At 58.6% G+C, this 18,392-nt stretch overlaps 1 protein-coding gene across 1 annotated transcript; it reads right to left on the minus strand.

Annotated features, from left to right (window-relative positions):
- Positions 1–14,485: 14,485 nt before the first annotated feature.
- Positions 14,486–18,152, minus strand: LOC133358692 (ubiquitin carboxyl-terminal hydrolase 43-like). Its single transcript, XM_061577121.1, has 4 exons — positions 17,917–18,152; positions 17,279–17,437; positions 16,465–16,647; positions 14,486–15,634 (listed from the first exon to the last, which is right to left on the minus strand). Exons 1-4 carry the CDS (start codon positions 18,083–18,085, stop codon positions 14,622–14,624), a joined length of 1,524 nt encoding a protein of 507 aa, XP_061433105.1. The 5' UTR covers positions 18,086–18,152; the 3' UTR covers positions 14,486–14,621.
- Positions 18,153–18,392: the final 240 nt, after the last annotated feature.

Here is an 18,392-nt window from a genome sequence, read left to right on the forward strand (position 1 = left end):
TCTGAGTGTGTGGGTCGGTGTGTGGGTCGTCTGAGTGTGTGGGACGTCTGAGTGTGTGGGACGTCTGAGTGTGTGGGATGTCTGAGTGTGTGGGTCGGTGTGTGGCTCGTATGAGTGTGTGGGTCGTCTGAGTGTGTGGGTCGTCTCGCGCGGCACGCGGCCGTGAGCCTCTCCCGGAGCTAAATACGGAGACGGGGGGCGGGGTAGGGGGGTTCCCATGAAGGAGAGCGTGGATTGGTGGGTGGGTGGGTGAGTGGGTGAGTGAGTGGGTGGGTGAGTGAGTGGGTTGTGTGGGTGAGTGGGTGAGTGAGTGGGTGGGTGAGTGGGTGGGTGGGTTGGGTGAGTGGGTGGTTGGGTGAGTGGGTGGGTTGTGTGGGTGGGTTAGTTGGTGAGTGGGTGAGTTGGTGGGTGAATGTGTGGGTGAGTTGTGTGATTGGGTGAGTGGGTGGGTGAGTTGTGTGAGTGGGTGGGTGAGTTGAGTGGGTGAGTCGGTGGGTGAGTGGGTGGGTGAGTGAGTGGGTAAGTGGGTGAGTGAGTGGGTGAGTGAGTGGGTGAGTGGGTGAGTTGGTGGCTGAGTAGGTGGGTGAGTTTTGTGGGTGGGTGAGTCGGTGGGTGAGTGAGTTGTGTGAGTGGGTGTGTGGTAAACATCGCCACGAGGTGAACAAAGGTGGCCGGGCGTGGTGGTGGCCACCCACCCGCCTCGCGTGCCGTGCCGGCCTTCAGAGGTGTTGCTCAAGAGTCAAGACCAGTTCCGTATTTTAGTTTCACTTCGTTCACTCACGCGTCCTGCTATAAATACACACCGCGAAATAACAGCGGCGGCGGCGGTGAGTGGTGCGTGAGCCTCATCACCGTGACACTCACGGGAATGTCCACTACCACGACCACGCACACCCAGAGACCACGCACACCCAGAGACCACGCACACCCACGCACACCCACGCACACCCAGAGACCACGCACACCCAGAGACCACGCACACCCAGAGACCACGCACACTCAGAGACCACGCACACCCAGAGACCACGCACACTCAGAGACCACGCACACCCAGAGACCACGCACACTCAGAGACCACGCACACCCAGAGACCACGCACACTCAGAGACCACGCACACCCAGAGACCACGCACACCCAGAGACCACGCACACCCAGAGGCCACGCACACTCAGAGGCCACGCACACCCAGAGACCACGCACACCCAGAGACCACGCACACCCAGAGACCACGCACACCCAGAGACCACGCACACTCAGAGACCACGCACACCCACGCACACCCAGAGACCACGCACACCCAGAGGCCACGCACACCCAGAGACCACGCACACCCAGAGACTACGCACACCCAGAGACCACGCACACCCAGAGACCACGCACACTCAGAGACCACGCACACCCAGAGACCACGCACACCCAGAGACCACGCACACTCAGAGACCACGCACACCCAGAGACCACGCACACCCAGAGACCACGCACACTCAGAGACCACGCACACCCAGAGACCACGCACACCCAGAGACCACGCACACCCAGAGACCACGCACACTCAGAGACCACGCACACCCAGAGACCACGCACACCCAGAGACCACGCACACTCAGAGACCACGCACACCCAGAGACCACGCACACTCAGAGACCACGCACACTCAGAGACCACGCACACTCAGAGACCACGCACACCCAGAGACCACGCACACCCAGAGACCACGCACACTCAGAGACCACGCACACCCAGAGACCACGCACACTCAGAGACCACGCACACTCAGAGACCACGCACACCCAGAGACCACGCACACCCAGAGACCACGCACACTCAGAGACCACGCACACTCAGAGACCACGCACACCCAGAGACCACGCACACCCAGAGACCACGCACACTCAGAGACCACGCACACCCAGAGACCACGCACACCCAGTAGCGAGGGGCTGGTGGATCACACACAGACGGGGGGTGAATCTCCCCCCAGGTGCCCCACCCCCTCCAACCTGGCAGAGCCAAAAAAAAAGTGCGTGGACCAATCTCCATCTGTTCCACACTGCCTCCTGCCCTTGGCTGGACTAATTGCCACCCTGTTTCCATAGTGTTGCGTGTGTGGATGGTGCAGCATTACGCGACCGTGTTATTGACGTCGCGCGGCACGCCACGGATTCCAAAATCGAAACTTTCGTTGAACTTCTGCATTTTTTATTATTTCCGCTTCCTCATTCCGCGGTTTTGGCGACACGCCGGTCCAGCCACGCGCGGTTGAGCACTGCGCTTGAAATCGGAGACCTCAACTCAAACTATTTCTGTATTTTATACCAGGTGAGGTCACAACGGAGCTGTGCAGCGACCTGCCCATCACAAGTGACAGCTCGACGAGAAGAGGCTCAACACGTGCCAATGGACAGCAGCAGCAGCAGCAGCCACAGACTCTCAATGTCGAGGGAAAACCCGGAGGAGCCGGAGGAAAAAACAATCCACGCGACCACGGGGAGAGAGAGAGACGCAAACTCCAAATCATACAGCAGCAGCAGCAGGCGTCAGGGTCGAACCCACAACCTCCTGCGTACCAGGCGCGGGAGATAGCGTCTCGCCACCACGGCACCCCAACCACAACAGGCACATTGCACGCGACAAGACCACCAGGACGTCAACAGCGCCCCCTGCAGCCTGGGACAGACTGCAGGGGCAAGTGCTGTTCGCGAGCAGCAGCAGCGCCTGTGAAGGCTACCGGCACCGTGGCACACGAGGGGGAGGGGGTGGGTGGCCAGCACCACGCCCGGCCGCCTTTGTCTCCCCAGTGACGACGTTTACTACACACTGCACCAGGTACTTATTTGAGGCCGAGTTGACCTAGGGGAGGCCCAGGACCGATTCAGATAATGGTCACTGGTGTTGGCCGTGAGCGGCAATTGAACTCGGGTCGCTGGGTTCGTAGTGCAACGCGCTAACCGCTGCACCTCCACTCCCCTCTACAAGACCACCACCATCATCACGAGGGACTCCCCCAGTGACTCAGGAACTGGCCCCCCTCGGGACCCCCCAGGGACCCCCCCAGGGACCCCCCAGAGAAGTTCTGGAGTTCCGTGGTGGCGTCGTCACGATGACTCGGCCCAAAGTGTCCGGGTTTTTGTGTTTAGAACTCTAACTCGCCCCCGTGGCTAGGAGATGTTAACTACCTCGCCTGGTGTGCAGGGGGTCGTGGGTTCGATCCCGACACTGACGTCGCCTGCTGCTGCTGCTGCTGTATATTTGGAGTCTGCGTGTCTCTCTCATCATCATCACGGTGGCTAAGAGATGTTAACTACCTGGCCTGGTGTACAGGGGGTCGTGGGTTCGATCCCGACACTGACGACGCCTGCTGCTGCTGCTGCTGTATATTTGGAGTCTGCGTGTCTCTCTCATCATCATCACGGTGGCTAAGAGATGTTAACTACCTCGCCTGGTGTACAGGGGGTCGTGGGTTCGATCCCGACACTGACGTCGCCTGCTGCTGCTGCTGTAGATTTGGAGTCTGCGTGTCTCTCTCATCATCATCACGGTGGCTAAGAGATGTTAACTACCTCGCCTGGTGTACAGGGGGTCGTGGGTTCGATCCCGACACTGACGACGCCTGCTGCTGCTGCTGTAGATTTGGAGTCCGCGTCTCTCTCTCTCCGTGGTCGCGTGGATTTTTCTCCGGGTCCTCCGGGTCTCCCCTCCACGTTTAGAATCAAGGTGAGGTGTTATGGGTGAGGTGTTAGGGGTGAGGTGTTGGGGGTTAGGGGTGAGGTGTTATGGGTGAGGTGATAGGGGTGAGGTGTTATGGGTGAGGTGATAGGGGTGAGGTGATGGGGGTGAGGTGTTGGGGGTGAGGTGATAGGGGTGAGGTGATGGGGGTGAGGTGTTATGGGTGAGGTGATAGGGGTGAGGTGATGGGGGTGAGGTGATGGGGTGAGGTGATGGGGTGAGGTGTTGGGGGTGAGGTGATGGGGGTGAGGTGATGGGGGTGAGGTGATGGGGGGTGAGGTGATGGGGGTGAGGTGTTGGGGGTGAGGTGTTGGGGGTGAGGTGTTGGGGGTGAGGTGTTGGGGGTGAGGTGTTGGGGGTGAGGTGTTGGGGGTGAGGTGTTAGGGGTGAGGTGTTGGGGGTGAGGTGATGGGGGTGAGGTGATGGGGGTGAGGTGATGGGGGTGAGGTGATGGGGGTGAGGTGATGGGGGTGAGGTGATGGGGGTGAGGTGATGGGGGTGAGGTGATGGGGGTGAGGTGATGGGGGTGAGGTGATGGGGGTGAGGTGATGGGGGTGAGGTGATGGGGGTGAGGTGATGGGGGTGAGGTGATGGGGGTGAGGTGATGGGGGTGAGGTGTTAGGGGTGAGGTGTTGGGGGTGAGGTGATGGGGGTGAGGTGATGGGGGTGAGGTGTTGGGGGTGAGGTGTTAGGGGTGAGGTGATGGGGGTGAGGTGTTGGGGGTGAGGTGTTAGGGGTGAGGTGATGGAGGTGAGGTGTTGGGGGTGAGGTGTTATGGGTGAGGTGATGGGGGTGAGGTGATGGGGGTGAGGTGATGGGGGTGAGGTGATGGGGGTGAGGTGTTGGGGGTGAGGTGATGGGGGTGAGGTGTTGGGGGTGAGGTGTTGGGGGTGAGGTGTTGGGGGTGAGGTGTGGGGGTGAGGTGTTGGGGGTGAGGTGATGGGGGTGAGGTGATGGGGGTGAGGTGATGGGGGTGAGGTGATGGGGGTGAGGTGTTGGGGGTGAGGTGATGGGGGTGAGGTGTTGGGGGTGAGGTGTTGGGGGTGAGGTGTTGGGGGTGAGGTGATGGGGGTGAGGTGATGGGGGTGAGGTGATGGGGGTGAGGTGTTGGGGTGAGGTGTTGGGGGTGAGGTGATGGGGGTGAGGTGTTGGGGGTGAGGTGTTGGGGGTGAGGTGTTGGGGGTGAGGTGTTGGGGGTGAGGTGTTAGGGGGTGAGGTGTTGGGGTGAGGTGTTGGGGGGTGAGGTGATGGGGGTGAGGTGTTGGGGGTGAGGTGTTGGGGGTGAGGTGTTGGGGGTGAGGTGTTGGGGGTGAGGTGTTGGGGGTGAGGTGTTGGGGGTGAGGTGTTGGGGGGTGAGGTGTTGGGGGTGAGGTGATTGGGGGTGAGGTGATGGGGGTGAGGTGATGGGGGTGAGGTGATGGGGGTGAGGTGTTGGGGGTGAGGTGATTGGGGGTGAGGTGTTGGGGGTGAGGTGATGGGGGTGAGGTGTTGGGGGTGAGGTGTTGGGGGTGAGGTGTATGGGGGTGAGGTGTTGGGGGTGAGGTGATGGGGGTGAGGTGATGGGGGTGAGGTGATGGGGTGAGGTGATGGGGTGAGGTGATGGGGGGTGAGGTGATGGGGGTGAGGTGATGGGGGTGAGGTGATAGGGGTGAGGTGATGGGGGTGAGGTGATGGGGGTGAGGTGATGGGGGTGAGGTGATGGGGGTGAGGTGATGGGGGTGAGGTGATGGGGGTGAGGTGATGGGGGTGAGGTGATGGGGGTGAGGTGTGGGGGTGAGGTGTTGGGGGTGAGGGTTGGGGGTGAGGTGTGGGGGGTGAGGTGTGGGGGTGAGGTGTTGGGGTGAGGGTTGGGGGTGAGGTGATGGGGGTGAGGTGTTGGGGGTGAGGTGTTAGGGGTGAGGTGATGGGGGGAGGTGTTGGGGGGTGAGGTGTTAGGGGTGAGGTGTTGGGGGTGAGGTGATGGGGGTGAGGTGTTGGGGTGAGGTGTTGGGGGTGAGGTGTTGGGGGTGAGGTTGTGGGGTGAGGTGATGGGGGTGAGGTGTGGGGGTGAGGAGTTAGGGGTGAGGTGTTGGGGGTGAGGTGTTGGGGGTGAGGTGTGGGGGTGAGGTGTTGGGGGTGAGGAGTGGGGGTGAGGTGTTAGGGGTGAGGTGTTAGGGGTGAGGTGTTGGGGGTGAGGTGATGGGGGTGAGGTGTGGGGGTGAGGTGTTAGGGGTGAGGTGTTGGGGGTGAGGTGTTGGGGGTGAGGTGTTGGGGTGAGGTGTTGGGGGTGAGGTGATGGGGTGAGTGTTGGGGTGAGGTGTTAGGGGGTGAGGTGTTAGGGGTGAGGTGTTAGGGGTGAGGTGATGGGGGGTGAGGTGATGGGGGTGAGGTGTTGGGGGTGAGGTGTTGGGGGTGAGGTGTTGGGGGTGAGGTGTTGGGGGTGAGGTGTTGGGGTGAGGTGTTGGGGGTGAGGTGTTGGGGTGAGGTGTATGGGGGTGAGGTGTTGGGGTGAGGTGATGGGGGTGAGGTGTTGGGGGTGAGGTGTTCGGGGGTGAGGTGATCGGGGGTGAGGTGTCGGGGTGAGGTGTCGGGGTGAGGTGTGGGGTGAGGTGTCGGGGTGAGGTGTCGGGGGTGAGGTGCGGGGTGGGGGGTGAGGTGTTGGGGGTGAGGTGTTGGGGGTGAGGTGTTGGGGGTGAGGTGTGGGGGTGAGGTGTCGGGGGTGAGGTGTCGGGGGTGAGGTGTCGGGGGTGAGGTGTCGGGGGTGAGGTGTCAGGGGTGAGGTGTCGGGGGTGAGGTGTCGGGGGTGAGGTGTCGGGGGGTGGGTGATGGTGTCAGGGGTGAGGTGTCAGGGGTGAGGTGTCGGGGGTGAGGTGTTGGGGGTGAGGTGTTGGGCGTTCACGGGGCCGCGTGGGGCGGCAACGACGGCGCCGTGGGGGGTGGTGAGAGGGCGAGGGGGGGGGGACGTTGGACGAGTGAAAGTCTTCTTGGTTCTTTCGGTAAAGTCACGTAGAAGGGAAATAATAAAATAATAAAACATTATAAAATAAAATTCTCACGACGTTTCGGCCACAACACAAGCAGCCGTCCTCAGGTGAAGACACAGAGCTGTCTGAAAGACAGCGCTCCTATGAGCACTGCTAAGCTTGGCAGCGTATTTTAAGCTGGGTGGGAGGAGGAGGAGAGCGCCTTGACAAATACGCTGCCAAGTTCCAAGTTCATAGGAGCGCTGTCGTTCAGACAGCTGTGTCTTCACCTGAGGACGGATGCTTGTGTCGTGGCCGAAACGTCGTGAGAATTTAAAAATGTTTTATTTTTATTATTTTATTATTTCCCTTCTACGTGACGTTACCGAAAAATCCAAGAAGATGAATCCCTGCAGTCACGAAAGCTTTAAATCGAGTGAAAGTCGTCAAGCAGCCGGTGCCGCATTCTCACGGACCCCAGCCACTCAAATGCCAAATTTCTCAATGAAATCGCTCCGGTCACCAAGGATTGCACCAAATAAAATAAAATCCCCACCCCCCCGCCCGCCCCGCCATGAACAACACAAAACAAACATCTGCCGGATGGATACACAAAGAGAGAATCTGGTGCCGCACTGAATTTGGCAACAGTTTCTATTTGGCGACGAGGATCACGTCAACACCGGCGGGACCGTCACACGCGGAGCGCAGTCGACCTGACCCCGCTGACCCCGCTGACCCCGTGCCCTCTCACCCGACACTTGTGAACACAACACTACGCTTCATAGCTCATCGGATTTCCCCGCAGCCTGATTAATCCTGGATGTGGGCGCGTGAGGAAGTGCTCCCCACCACCACCACCACCACTCATCACGCTGCTGCTGCCGCTGCTGCGTGCAGCAGAGGGCGGCTCTCAGATGCGGTTCTGTGAGATCCCCTTCCGCGGGCCCTCCCCGCGCTGCTCTGGGCGAGCTCCCCGCGGGTTCGTAGTCTCGTGGACACGCAGTGAATGGCAGTGGTCGCCCCGCAGTCAGGACACGTCGTCGTAGTCGTCATCGTCGTCGTGTTTATTTTAACAAATCGCACATCGAGGGTTGTTTCATTCATCGAAAACAAACGTTCAAACGGACTCCCATTAACGTGCACTTCGCAACTTTTCGTCTAAAGATGACGGCTGCCCCCTTCAGCAAAACGACAACAGCCAATTGTGCTCGCTCGTGCAGAGTACATTTTTACTTCTATTTTGTTAAAATGTCATCTGAGAAGGAAGAGGAGCGTTCAGACATCAATAGCGATAATAGATTAAAAATAACTTACAATAATAAATAACCCGACGGTGCCGTGACCGATGGCCCACCGCTCTGCGCTGGTTGTAACCGCACGGCGATTCCTCGGTGACGACCACCACGCCGCCGTGTTACCACCGCTCTCGTCATAACGCAGAACGTGAGCACTGTCACAACGCGCCTGTTATAACACAGAACGTGTTCTCGTTATAACACAGAACGTGTTCCCGTTATAACACAGAACGTGTTCCCATCATAACACAGAACGTGCTCCCGTTATAACAGAACGTGAGCACCGTCACAACGCGCCTGTTATAACACAGAACGTGTTCCCATCATAACACAGAACGTGTTCCCATCATAACACAGAACGTGTTCCCATCATAACACAGAACGTGTTCCCATCATAACGCAGAACGTGAGCACCGTCATAACGCGCCTGTTATAACATAGAACGTGCTCCCATTATAACACAGAACGTGCCGTTCTAACACAGAACGTGCTCCCATTATAACACGGAACGGTGCCTGTTATAACACAGAACGCGTGCACCGTCACAACGCGGTTTCTGAGCGGTGGACGCCGAACTGCTTTCTTGAGCTGCGCGACCGAGCGGTGCAGCGACACAGTAACGTGGAGTGATGCGGCAGTAACGTGGAGTGATGTGGCAGTAATGAGGAGTGATGCGGCAGTAATGAGTAATGCGGCAGTAACGAGGAGTGACGCGGCAGTAACGAGGAGTGACGCGGCAGTAACGAGGAGTGATGCGGCAGTAACGAGGAGTGACGCGGCAGTAACGAGGAGTGATGCGGCAGTAACGCGGTGATGGTGAACCCTCGGTTGTCTGTTCCCCTTCGCCATCTCACTGCGCGGCGTGCCTCGTGGTCGTGACATCGGCCACGGGGAAATGGTTTTGCGTTTTTCGCTTCTGAGGGCCGCATCCACGACGACTACGACGACGTATCGATTTGTAACCGTGGATCAATGTCCCAGCCTCGCTCCGCGGGTGACACCTCCACGCCGCTCGCAGGGCACCGACGAACCGAGCGCGTGCTCAGAGTGGACACTGGTCCGGTGTGTTCAGTACCTTAGACGACAAACGTGGAACATTTAAGAAAATAGCTTTTACAACGTTTTCTTGATTAAGTGCCTTCACTTGGGGTACTGGGAGACGCGCAGTTGTCTGCCTGAACCGTCTCGCGCAGCAGCAGAAGCCGGAGTAAAGATGAAACTCTACAAAGGGTTGAGGAGTTCGCCAAGAGCAAACATTGCATTGCTAAGTGTCATTTTATAATGCCCCGATAAGTTTCAAGTTAATAAATAAAGCCTTGTACGGGTGGGTTGTTTTGCCTTCTAGAGTAAAAGGAACGTTCGTAGAGCTTGTATATAATAATCATTTGGTGAGTTACATTTTTAAGTTAATAGGATGGTTCGGATTACTCTGAACTTACGATTTGCTGTGAGAAATATTATTCAGAACTCTCCGTACAAGATCATCCCATACAGAACCATCGTCTCACCCCATACAGAACCATCGTCTCATCCCATACAGAACCCTCCATACAAGATCATCCCATACAAAACCCTTGTCTCACCCCATACAGAACCCTCCATACAAGATCATCCCATACAGAACCATCGTCTCATCCCATACAGAATCCTCCGTACAAGATCATCCCATACAGAACCATCGTCTCATCCCATACAGAATCCTCCGTACAAGATCATCCCATACAGAACCCTTGTCTCATCCCATACAGAACCATCGTCTCATCCCATACAGAACCCTCCGTACAAGATCATCCCATACAGAACCCTCGTCTCATCCCATACAGAACCCTCCGTACAAGATTATCCCATACAGAACCATCGTCTCACCCCATACAGAACCATCGTCTCATCCCATACAGAACCCTCCATACAAGATCATCCCATACAGAACCCTCGTCTCATCCCATACAGAACCCTCCATACAAGATCATCCCATACAGAACCATCGTCTCATCCCATACAGAACCCTCCGTAAAAGATGCCATACAGAACCCTTGTCTCATCCCATACAGAACCCTCCGTACAAGATGCCATACAGAACCCTCATCTCATCCCATACAGAACCCTCCGTACAAGATGCCATACAGAACCCTTGTCTCATCCCATACAGAACCCTCCGTACAAGATGCCATACAGAACCCTCGTCTCATCCCATACAGAACCCTCCGTACAAGATGCCATACAGAACCCTCGTCTCATCCCATACAGAACCCTCCGTACAAGATGCCATACAGAACCCTTGTCTCATCCCATACAGAACCCTCCGTACAAGATGCCATACAGAACCCTTGTCTCATCCCATACAGAACCCTCCGTACAAGATGCCATACAGAACCCTTGTCTCATCCCATACAGAACCCTCCGTACAAGATGCCATACAGAACTATCGTCTCATCCCATACAGAACCCTCCGTACAAGATGCCATACAGAACCCTTGTCTCATCCCATACAGAACCTTCCGTACAAGATGCCATACAGAACCCTCGTCTCATCCCATACAGAACCCTCCGTACAAGATGCCATACAGAACCCTTGTCTCATCCCATACAGAACCCTCCGTACAAGATGCCATACAGAACCCTTGTCTCATCCCATACAGAACCCTCCGTACAAGATGCCATACAGAACCATCGTCTCATCCCATACAGAACCCTCCGTACAAGATGCCATACAGAACCCTTGTCTCATCCCATACAGAACCTTCCGTACAAGATGCCATACAGAACCCTTGTCTCATCCCATACAGAACCCTCCGTACAAGATGCCATACAGAACCCTTGTCTCATCCCATACAGAACCCTCCGTACAAGATGCCATACAGAACCCTTGTCTCATCCCATACAGAACCCTCCGTACAAGATGCCATACAGAACCCTTGTCTCATCCCATACAGAACCCTCCGTACAAGATGCCATACAGAACCCTCGTCTCATCCCATACAGAACCCTCCGTACAAGATGCCATACAGAACCCTCGTCTCATCCCATACAGAACCCTCCGTACAAGATGCCATACAGAACCCTTGTCTCATCCCATACAGAACCCTTGTCTCATCCCATACAAAACCCTCCGTACAAGATGCCATACAGAACCCTCCGTACAAGATGCCATACAGAACCCTTGTCTCATCCCATACAGAACCCTCCGTACAAGATGCCATACAGAACCCTTGTCTCATCCCATACAGAACCGTCATCCCGTGTGCTACGGAGCGTCTGCGACATTGTCGGTGCTACATCAGTTTGGCCGCAATCGTTTTGGCCAATTCCACCGAACGGCATCGACAGCCGTGACCTCGGCACGAACCCCCTACACGTCGTCACGGTTGCACCCTTACAAAGATCCCCTGGATAGTCTTGGCAGACTGCTGGGGCAAGTGCTGTTAGCGAGTAGCGCCTATGAAGGCCGGCACTGTGGCACACGAGGGGGTGGGTGGCCAGCACTACGCCCGGCCTGCCTTTGTCTCCCCAGTGGCGATGATTACACATCGCACTGGGTACTCATTTGAGGCCGAGTCGACCTAGGGGAGGGTCCAGGACCGGTTCAGGTAATCGTCACCGCTGGTGTTGGTGGTGGCCGTGAGCGGGAATCAGACACACCGACACGCGCACGTCCAACGCAATGCGGTCCGTGACTCGCACAGCAATCCAAGTCCGGGGACTTGGAAATGACCCCCCACGGTGAGCGATTACTAAGAACCGATTCTTGGCGTCAGCTTCGTCAACTCACCCACACCGGAGTGGATAGATGAGTCAGCTGACCGAAGTGGTGTGGTAGGGGGGGGTCTTCGTCCGGGCTGTTTGGGGTTTTAGATTTCTTTGTTTAAATTAGGGTGCCACCCCATAGTTCAAGTTTGTTATTTTCAAGGTGACGGCGCCCGGTTGAATCCGTTTGCTGTGAAGTGACCGTGAGCTCAGAGGAGATCCCGTGGCGTTTGCTGGGTGCACGACGGAGCTGACCGATGGATCACGGTCGATACTCACAGAGTCACAGAGTAGAGGCACAGACACAGAGAACAAGATGGGGACCCTGAGTGGGTGAGTGAGTAGGTGGGTGTGTGAGGGAGTAGGTGAGTAAGTAGTTGAGTGGATAGGTGTGTGGGTGAGCAGGTGAGCGAGTAGGTAAGTAAGTAGTTGAGTGAGTAGGTGAGTGAGTAGTTGAGTAAGTAGATGAGTAGGTGAGTGAGTAGGTGAGTAGTAGGGTGCCACTCAACACACACAGTCACGATGTAGAGGCGTAGACACAGAGAACAAGATGGGGACCCTGAGTGGGTGAGTAGGTGGGTGTGTGAGGGAGTAGGTGAGTAAGTAGGTGAGTGGGTAGTTGAGTGAGTGAGTAGGTGAGTAGCAGGGTGCACTCAGCACACACAGAGTCACGGTGTAGAGGCGTAGACACAGAGAACAAGATGGGGACCCTGAGTGGGTGAGTAGGTGGGTGTGTGAGGGAGTAGGTGAGTAAGTAGGTGAGTGGGTAGTTGAGTGAGTGAGTAGGTGAGTAGCAGGGTGCACTCAGCACACACAGAGTCACGGTGTAGAGGCGTAGACACAGAGAACAAGATGGGGACCCTGAGTGGGTGAGTAGGTGGGTGTGTGAGGGAGTAGGTGAGTAAGTAGGTGAGTGGGTAGTTGAGTGAGTGAGTAGGTGAGTAGCAGGGTGCACTCAGCACACACAGAGTCACGGTGTAGAGGCGTAGACACAGAGAACAAGATGGGGACCCTGAGTGGGTGAGTAGGTGGGTGTGTGAGGGAGTAGGTGAGTAAGTAGGTGAGTGGGTAGTTGAGTGAGTGAGTAGGTGAGTAGCAGGGTGCACTCAGCACACACAGAGTCACGGTGTAGAGGCGTAGACACAGAGTGGAGGAGGGGCAAGGAACGGAGAGTCCAAGGAGGTTTCTCAGCTCTTGACTCGTACAGAGAAAGTAACGACGTGGAGAGGAGGGGGAGACCCCAAACAGTCTGAGACCTCTCTGTCCCCATGTGCTGCATGCTGGGTGGCACCCTAATATTTACATCATTTATATATAAACATACCTTGTATGTGATGGGGTGTGACGTGACCAATGACCTGATTGGCGGCATCCAATCAGGTCAGTCCTCGCGTTGAGCGGAACCCGATTCGCGATCGCCACAAAAGTTCTCAAACAAAAGTCGACAAAAATCAGATCGATAAACGTTTACATAGAAAAAAAAATCGACAATAAATTAACGACCTCCCTTACCAACGAACAAACTAACGATCAGCAGCAGACTCTACCGCGGCCTATCGGCGCTACAGCCGTCGTCATTATCATCATCATGGTCAAAAGCCGCTACACGCCCGCTCAAGTATTGCCCAGTGCCAGTTTGGCCTGCGAGTGTGCACGACTGTTACAGCGTCAACGTTAAAAATCACCGAAAGCCGCCGATCGTCACCATCACGACAAACGGGGACGTGTCTGGCCCTTCTTTTTGAGTACAAGTGCATGCGGAGGATGCCAGGGATTTCAAGGCAGCGACAAGGTTAAGCAACGTGGAAGTCTTGGAATATAATAGAACAGGGCAAGCAACGTCCAGCCTCGGAATATAACAGCAGGGGGATGGGGTAAGCAACTCCGAGCTTCAGATGAAAGCGTGGCAGGAAGGTGTTGGCCAAGTAACCAGGGAGGGAGGGAGGGTGGGAGGGAGGGGTCGTGATGGGTTTCAGGGTGGTAACTTTTCAGCCCTAACGTTTAGTGTTTATATAACAACGATAATAATCAAACATTTAAATTAGGTATACAGGAGAAGGTTATAAAGAGGAGCAAACCTTAAAACGGCGTCGCATCGCTGACGGTAGCAATCATATCATCATTGTTACTAATCATAATAAATACTCGGTTAAAAAACCGCCGTACAAAGGAACGCAGCGGCAGTAGCAGCGGCAGCGGCAGTAGCAGCGGCGGCGGTGGCGGTGGCCGCCAGAATTTCACAAACTGGACTCGGGGACCTCCCTCTTGCTCCTCGCCAACCACGTTCCGTACGGCGCCCCGCCGGGCCGCCCGCCGGCAGTGGCGGCGACCGCCGACGGCGCGCAGCGCGTGGCGGCGACCGCCGACGGCGCGCAGCGCGTGGCGCCGGCGGTGCCGGCAGAAGGTGCGATGGCGGTCGCCGGCGCCGCCGCCGGTTTAGTCGCCGCATCTTTCTTCTTGCCCTTTGACCTGTCCTCCGCTTTCGGCGCAACGGGGGCGACCGCCGCAACTTGCTTCGCTTTTCCGGACGCGCCGCTTCGAACGTTCGCCGCCTTCTTCCCCTGCTGCTGCTGCTGCTGCTGCTGCTGCTGCGCCGCCGCCGATGCCGCGGCGCTTCTCTTCTGCGTCGTCACGGCCGCCGTAGAAGCCGTAGAAGCGGAAGCCGAAGCCGCCCTCGTCGGCGATCGCTTCGGCGTCTGTCCTCGACCGCCGCCGCTCGCGCCGCTCGCCGTCCCGGCCGCACCGGCAGCTGGGACGGCGCCGGCGCCCCCGGCGGGCCGCTGGGTCACGTCCCTCCGCATCAGCGCCGCCCGGAACAGGGACAGTCGCCCCTCGGGCTTCCGCTTTGCCGCCGCGGCATCCGATTTGGCGGCAGCGTCGGCGGCGGCGGAAGGAGCCGACTTCTCCGATTTAGCGGCGGCGGTGACGCCGTCCGATTTGGCAGAAGCCGCGGATCGCTCGGATTTGGCAGGAGCGGCCGCGACGACGCCGACGCCCGCGGGTTTGGCGGCGGCGGAGGCGGCGTGGCCGCCCCTGTCCGGCTTGCCGACGTTCGCGGAATCGGTGCCGGAGTCCGTCCTGGCGGCGGCCCTCGCTCGCCGGCGGGGCGAGGAGGCGGCGGCGGCGACCGCCCCGGCCGCCGTCCCGCGCCTCTCGGGCCCCGGCAGCCGGCCGGACGACGACGAGAGCGACGAGCGGCTCGCCGAAGAAGACCGCTGCGCCGAAGCCGCCCTCCTCTGCCTCTGCAGCGACCCCGCGACATCCAACGACGCCGGCAGCCGGGCGGGCGACGCCGACGCCGCGTCCGACGATCGAGGGAGAGTCGTCGTCCTCCTCAGCGCCGCCGCCGCGCCGCCGCCGCCGGCCGGGCGCCGGCGCGGGTCGCCGGGCGGCGGCGGCGCCACGGAGGTGGAGGACGAGGAGGAGGAGGGGCGGCCGCGGGAGGGGGCGGCGGCGGTCGACGAGGAGGATTCCGGGACGGACCGCCGTTGCCGCGCCGCTCCAGGAGCGCCGATCCGACCCGTGCTGCTGCTGCTGCTGCTGCTGCCGCCGGTGCTGCTGCTGCTGCTGCTGGACCAGCAAGGAGGAGGTGGCGGAGGAGGAGGAGGGGGGGGCGTCTCGGCTGACGCTCCGAGCCCTGGGCAGGCCGTGACGCGAAGACGCGGCCGCCGCCGCCGCCCCGGCCGCGGCCGTCGCGGAGGGCCCGGCCGGGCCGAGGGAGGGGTCGGCCTTGCGGGGCAGCGTGGCCGGCATGGAGGCCGGGCGAGCCCTGACGGAGGGGAAGGAGGCCGCCGGCGAGGAGGAGGCCGACAAGGGAGGCAGGGCGCAGGAGTTGGTGTGGGGACGCCGCCCGTTGGCGGAGAAGGGCGACGACGGAGCCGTGGACTGGACCCCGCGGGCAAACGGGCGCGACGAGAAGCCGCCTGCGGGGGGGAAGGGGGGGGGTCACCGGAGAGGGGGGGGTCGCAGGGGAGGGGGTCACCGGGGGGGGGGGGGTCACAGGGGAGGGGGGGGGTCACAGGGGAGGGGGGGGGTCACCGGGGGGGGGTCACAGAGGAGGGGGTCACCGGGGGGGGGGGGTCACAGGGGAGGGTCACCGGGGAGGGGGGGGGTCACCGGGGAGGGGGGGGGGTCACCGGGGGGGTCACAGGGGAGGGGGGGCGTCAACGGGAGAGCCGTCGGACAAGTTTGGGCGACCGACGTTCTCCCCCCCCCCAAAACCCCCACCGGTAGTTACATTGTCATGGGAAATTTAATTGAGGGACTGTACTGTCGTTGTCTTCTTCGTGTGTATGCATGTACAGTGAGGGAAAAAAGTATTTGATCCCCTGCTGATTTTGTGCGTTTGCTCACTGACAAAGAAATTATCAGTCTATAATTTTAATGGTAGATTTATTTAAACAGTGAGAGACAGAATGACAACAACAAAAATCCAGAAAAACGCATGTCAAAAATGTTATAAATTGATTGGAGGTGCGGGGGTGGGGGGCAAACAAACTCAACACAACAACAACAACAAGCAGCAGCAGCAGTTCATATCGATGACGACGACCTGAAAGTGCAGAGCTCCAGTGGCTTCCTGGTATCGAAAGGAAGAGCGTTCCGGACGGCAAAATACAGAAATGCATCATGGGAGCGCACGGCAAGTAAGGCAACGTGACGGCGAGCGGCAGGCAAAGCAGTGTGAGATTCCGCAGCAGGGGATTCTGGGAGATGGGAATCAGCGGTAAAAACCCGGAAGAGGGGCACAGACCGATGAAGGGGCTGGCGCCATCTTCGTCCGTGGTGGGCAGCGGGTCGTGCGAGGTGGAGGGCGAGTCGTGCGGCGACGCGGGAGATGTCCCGCTGGTCGAGGCCTTCGACGCGAGGCTGGGCCTGCGCTCCAGGCCGGGCAGGCGGTTCACCCAGTGCTCCGACAGGGAGGAGCACGTGGAGCCTGGTGGACACACATGCACATACACGCACACACGCACGCACGCACGCACGCACGCACGCACACACACACGCACGCACGCACACACACGCAGACACGCACGCACGCACGCACACACGAGGACGGAGACACGCACGCACACACGCAGGCAGGCACGCACACACGCACGCGGGAAGACGGAGACACGCAGGTCAAACACACCGCCTCCTGGTGCCACTCTCTCCCTCTCTCACACACAAAACAAAGATCCCCCCCCGTGTAGCCTTAACAGACTATCGAGCACCTATGAAGGCCGGCACGGCACACGAGGGGGTGGGTGGCCAACGCCACGCCCGGCCGCCTTTGTCTCCCCAGTGGCGATGTTTACTCACCGCACCAGGTACCCATTTGAGGCCGAGTCGACCTAGGGTTAGGCCCAGGATCGGTTCTGATAATCGTCACCGGTGTTCGTAGTGCGGCACACACGTACACACACGTACACACACACGTACACACGCACGTATACACGCACGTACACACGCACGTACACACACACGTACACACGCACACGTACACACGCACACACACACAGTGCGCCCTCGTGACCCCGCATTACCCCCTGCGGGCACCCTCGCGAACCCTGCGTGGCTGGTACCGGCGTGGGAGCTGCTGGCCGACCAGGCCGGGATGGCGCTGCGTCTCTGGTAGAAGAGGATGTAGGCGGCTCGCGTGCACACCCGCTCCTCCTCCACCGCCTCCACCGCGCTGTCGTCAAAGCAGTACCACTGGCCATCCAGAGAGTTCTTGCAGAAGGCTACGAGGGAGACGGGGGGGGGGGGGTAGGGGGGGTGGAGAGGGTCAACATCTGAATGTATTTTTCCTGGAGGAATCCCATGAGCTATGAAGCTTTTTTTCACAGATGTCCAGGAGGGGCACGGGGTCAGAACGTTACAACAACAACACAAAAACACGATAAGAGTGCAAAGTATAGAAAAAGGTAATACAATTACAAATACATTTTTTTTTATCTTACCAGGTAAAGCCCACTGAGGTATTAACTTATTTTTTTAGAAGCGACCTGGCCACTAATGATGGCTCAACATAGTGGCTTATCATGACGTGCAAATTTATAGCAGCCCAATTATCAAAATAATATCCACTGCACGTCTCCAAATGTGGAGGGAACAAACCGTAGGACCCGGAGAAAAATTCCTCGATTTACTTGAGCAAGTGAGGCCCACACGACGCACGAGACAAGACACACGATGAGAATTTGATCGGCGGCCCGCGTACCCGTGTAGTGGCCCGACTGCAGCAGGCGGCCGTTGTGATTGCACACGGCGTAGAGGTCGTAGCGGAGGTCGTCGGGGTCGGCCCCCAGTCCGCGGGGTCGTCTCCACGGCGACCAGTGAGAGAGCAGCGTCCACGTGCTCTGCGAGCGGCGCACCACGTGCGGCGTCATGTCGAGCGCCGTCAGCGGGAAGCGCACCAAGGAGGACAGCTTGGTGCGACGCTCGCCCACCTGGGGGGGGGGGGCAGCGGGTGGGTGAGGAGCGAATGGGTGAGCGAGTGGGTGAGCGAGCGTGTGGATGAGCATGTGTGTGGGTGACCGTGTGGGTAAGCGTGCGGGTGAGCGAGTGGGCGAGAGTGCGAGTGTGTGAGTGGGTAAGCGGGTGAGTGTGTGGGTAAATATGTGTGTGTAGCCCCGGTCTCCTGGAGCCGAGTCTCAAGACCCTGAGACCCGGTCTCCTGGAGCCGAGTCTCAAGAC

The sequence above is a fragment of the Lethenteron reissneri genome, chromosome 63, assembly GCF_015708825.2.
Source record: "Lethenteron reissneri isolate LAM-NWPU_2019-01 chromosome 63, ASM1570882v1, whole genome shotgun sequence".
Classification (NCBI taxonomy): Eukaryota; Metazoa; Chordata; class Hyperoartia; order Petromyzontiformes; family Petromyzontidae; genus Lethenteron; species Lethenteron reissneri.

What these genes read in the sequence shown, in the direction of transcription:
- LOC133358692 (XM_061577121.1), bottom strand. Translation starts at nt 18,085, where the DNA reads ATGACGCCGCACGTGGTGCGCCGCTCGCAGAGCACGTGGACGCTGCTC. An exon ending in GGCCAGCAGCTCCCACGCCG is followed by an intron (nt 16,648 to 17,278) that starts GTACCAGCCACG and finishes TGTGTCCACCAG; the next exon opens with GCTCCACGTGCTCCTCCCTG. An exon ending in TGGCGCCAGCCCCTTCATCG is followed by an intron (nt 15,635 to 16,464) that starts GTCTGTGCCCCT and finishes TCCCCCCCGCAG; the next exon opens with GCGGCTTCTCGTCGCGCCCG.